At 47.0% G+C, this 3,977-nt stretch overlaps 1 protein-coding gene across 1 annotated transcript; it reads left to right on the top strand.

Moving 5' to 3' along the window:
• Nucleotides 1-979: 979 nt before the first annotated feature.
• LRATD2 (LRAT domain containing 2) lies at nucleotides 980-1,915 on the top strand. Its single transcript, XM_070942022.1, has one exon. The coding sequence runs from the start codon at nucleotides 980-982 to the stop codon at nucleotides 1,877-1,879; it is 900 nt and encodes a 299-aa protein (XP_070798123.1). The 3' UTR covers nucleotides 1,880-1,915.
• The last annotated feature ends 2,062 nt before the right edge of the window (nucleotides 1,916-3,977 follow it).

Here is a 3,977-nt window from a genome sequence, read left to right on the forward strand (position 1 = left end):
TATGAGGACCCATATTGTTGGGGGCAATAGGCTGACTCTATGAACCGCTTAGAGAGGACTGTAAAGCACTGTGAAGCGATATATAAGTCTAAGTGCCATTGCTATAAGCCAGGGGTGTCAAACTCAAGGCCGGATCTGACCCATGGGGTGCTTAGATCTGGCCCGCAAAGGACCAGCCTGTGGTGCCTCTCCCACCAAAAATGCAGCTCGGGAGGGCTGCGTGTGGCCCTCCCAAGCTCTGTTTTCACTGACAAGAGGGTTGCAGGAGGCTGTCGCAGCCGGAAATGGAGCTCGGGAACCTGTTTTCGCTGGCAGAACGCTTGGGCCACCACCGGTGCCCCCGACACAAGTGATGACGGGCTGGCCATGCCCACCCTGGCCCCCTGAGGTCAAACACAACCCTGATGCGGCCCTCAATGAAATCAAGTTTGTCACCCCTGCTATAGTAAAGGTAGGTTTCCCTTGCACATATGTGCTAGTCATTCCCGACTCTAGGGGCCGGTGCTCATCTCCGTTTCAAAGCCAAAGAGCCAGCACTGTCCAAAGACATTTCTGTGGTCCTGTGACTGGCATGACTAAAACCCCAGAGGCACACGGAACGCTGTTACCTTCCCACCAAAGGTGATCCCTATTTTTCTACTTGCATTTTTGACGTGCTTTCGAACTGCTAAGTTGGCAGAAGCTGGGACAAGTAACGGGAGCTCACCCCATTACGCGGCACTAGGGATTCGAACCTCTGAACTGCTGACCTTTCGATTGACAAGCTCAGCATCATAGCCACTAAGCCACCACGTCCCCCTGCTAGAAGCTATATCAAAAAGCTAGGTGTTAAAATAAAATCAGTAGGAAGGCAATCATAAGCCATTGATGGAACCCTGCCAAAAAGATTGCCAGGAGATTGACTTAGGGAGATCTACTTGATTTATTCCTCATTAGTTTATACCTGTACTAATACCTGTTTGGTTCTCTTTCAGCAGGCATGGGGAATCAGGTAGAGAAACTGACCCACTTAAACTACAGAGAGGTTCCCACGGCTGACCCAGCTGGCATGGACCGAGATGACGGTCCCCGAATTGGAGTTTCTTACATATTTTCCAATGATGATGATGATGTAGAGCCTCAACAAGACCCAGCAGAGCTCGGTGGGGAACACCCTGCATCACAACCGTATGACCCGCAACTTCACGAAGTGGAATGCTCCATTTATTACCGGGACGAGTGCATCTATCAGAAGAGTTTTTCTAGCGACCACAACTCGTCTGGTGAGGTGGGTGGTGGTGGAGGAGGAGGAGGCCATTTCACCACCTACACACCAGAAAACCTACTGAACAAGTGCAAAGCTGGCGATCTGATAGAATTTGTGTGCCAGGCCCAGTACCCTCACTGGGCAGTGTACGTAGGAGACTTCCAAGTTGTACATCTTCACAGACTTGAAGTGGTGAACAGTTTTCTCACCGACGCCAGCCAGGGCCGACGGGGGCGCATCGCGAACCACTTGTACCGCTACAAACCGCTCAATCCCGCCACCGTGGTACGAAACGCCCTGGATCAGGTAGGCCGCAAAGACCAAGATCTCAGCTGGAGGAACTCCGAATGTTTTGCCGCCTGGTGCCGATACGGCAAGCGCGAGTTCAAAATTGGGGGCGAACTGCGCATAGGGAAGCAACCTTACCGGTTGCAGATCCAGCTGGGAGATAAACGCAGTCACACGCTTGAGTTTCAGAGCCTGGAAGATCTCATTATGGAAAAACGAAGGAACGATCAAATCGGGAAAGTGGCTGTCATCCAAGAATTGTCCAGCCATCTCCAGGCAGCCGAGGCCGACAACGAAGACGGTGGTGCTAATGGCAAACCAGGTGCCTGGACTGTTACTGAGTAGCAGTCCTTGCACAGTCTGGCTGCTTAACCTTGGCGACGGATTAAAACTGAATCCTGCGAAATTGAGCTGTTATAAGCCCTTTGGGCTCTTCCAGTGCAGGTTGACTCCAATCCCATGTGAAGGAAAGGGGCAAAGCTGATTAAGCATCGGTCCTTCAGCACTTAACTCCTTTGGTGCTTGCTTGAAACCAGCAAGTTTATACGGTTGAGGGTTAAATCTCAGGAAGATCTTCCTCACTCGCTGTTTTATGCATTTAAGTCTCTCTCTTCCCAAATTGCACCCCTGTTTCTCCTGCTTTGAGATTCTGGCTTATTTTAAATTGGACGAGATCCAGCATCAGTGAATTTAACAGGATTCAATGTTTTAGCAAGGTCATTTCTTCCCTTCCCCCCCCCCACTTCCCCCCTCCCTTTTCCTCCTACCCTGTTTTGGCATTTCTGGAATCTCTCTCCCTTTCATTCTGCTGGTTATGACCTTCCATTCTTCCTGTCCCCGGATATCTCTGTGAGGATTTAATGGCTAAATTATTGTGCATTTGGGGGGTCACATTTGGTTGGCCTGCTTGCGCTGAAGGATTTGGCAAAGTTGCAAAGCAGAAGTAGCGTTTGTTGGCTGTGGCCGAAGGGCCTTTTCTGGATGGTTGTGGAGGGATGTAACCTGTTTGCACAGAAGTGGGATTACAAAGTGGAATTACCCTGGAATAAGGCCTGCAGCTTTTCATTTAGGAACCAGCTACCAAGAAACTTTTTCCCTTTAATTACAGTGTAAAGTTGAGTTAAGCCATGGCCAGCCAGTCTTTTTATAAGTTATTGAAATTTAGTGGGAAGGCAGCTAAACCCTCTTAGCACCAGTGGTTACAGCAGGATTAATTTGCTACAAATCCAAGCACTGTTTGGGCACATTATGTATTGTTGGAAAAGGTGACACAAGAGACAGGCAATGTTTTTAAAAATGAATTTTATTCCTAGGCAGTGAAGCTGGTTGTCTTATTTTTACTCTTAAATGCCTGAGGACTAGGCTTTTATGCATTGGAGGAAAAAAAAACACTTTTTCTTTCAGTCTGTTTTATCATTTCTTTATGTATAAAATCATTGATTTGAGAAGCCCGGCATCTTCTCTGCATTTTTTCCAGTCTATTTGTTTGGTTTCATTCTGTATAGTAAATCAGCAAAGCACATCCTCCCCATTAACAATAGGGAAAAAAAAGGAAAGGGACGGTACATATTGTTTATTTTCAGGTTAGGGAATTTCTGTCTTCAGCCCCTCAAGCTGATCTCTGTTGATGCCTTCTTTTTTCTTGGTGGACTTTTGCTTCTCTAGCGATATTGTTAACGCAAGGAAGAGAAAGCAGACTTGCCTTGTTGGCAAGTCACAATTATAAAAAAGAGAACTGGTAAAAAAGTTCTGCTTGGGCATTATTGCTGCTAACATGAAACTGCAGCTGTGTAGTTGCCAATCCTATAAAAAAAATTGTTCCGCATGCATTAGCTAGGAGCTGTGCTTCAGGAGTTGCTTTGTAGCTAGGAATTTATCTTCATTCTGATCAACAAATAGAAGAAGCAAGAATTGTGTGTTTTGGTCAACCGACTGTTAACTTCCTTGCTAATGGCTGATTTGTCATAAAAGCCTCTGATTTGTTTTAAGTAGTAAAGTTGCACATTTGGAAGCAAAGGTGTTTGGTGTAACTAAGCAGCATTTTAAAACATGCTTAGCAATTATTAACCACCACTTAAAGCAGACAATATTCTCTGCTACCTCTTCATTGCAAAACCATGTAAGGGATGCTTTTCAACCGCATGCATCCAATTACCATCTTTTGCAGAGGGTTGAGTTGATGTTCTGGTGGTTGGTTATTCTTCTAGAATGGGTGTCTGCAACCCGTGGCTCTGGAGCCACATGCGGCTCTTTCGTCCTCCTGCTGTGGCTCCCTATCGGCTGAACCCACCACTGGCTGGTCCCACCTGTCACCCTCCTCTTCCAGTCACTCCTCGCCTGACCTGAGAGAGATGAGAGAGAGAGAGACGGAGACAGAGACGGAGACAGAGAGAGAGAGATACTTGTTTCCCACAGAAAACACTGGAAGCCACAAAATCTGAGT

The sequence above is a fragment of the Pituophis catenifer genome, unplaced genomic scaffold (assembly GCF_029215685.1).
Source record: "Pituophis catenifer annectens isolate HBS135680 unplaced genomic scaffold, rPitCat1.0.hap2 SCAF_3, whole genome shotgun sequence".
Taxonomy (NCBI): domain Eukaryota; kingdom Metazoa; phylum Chordata; class Lepidosauria; order Squamata; family Colubridae; genus Pituophis; species Pituophis catenifer.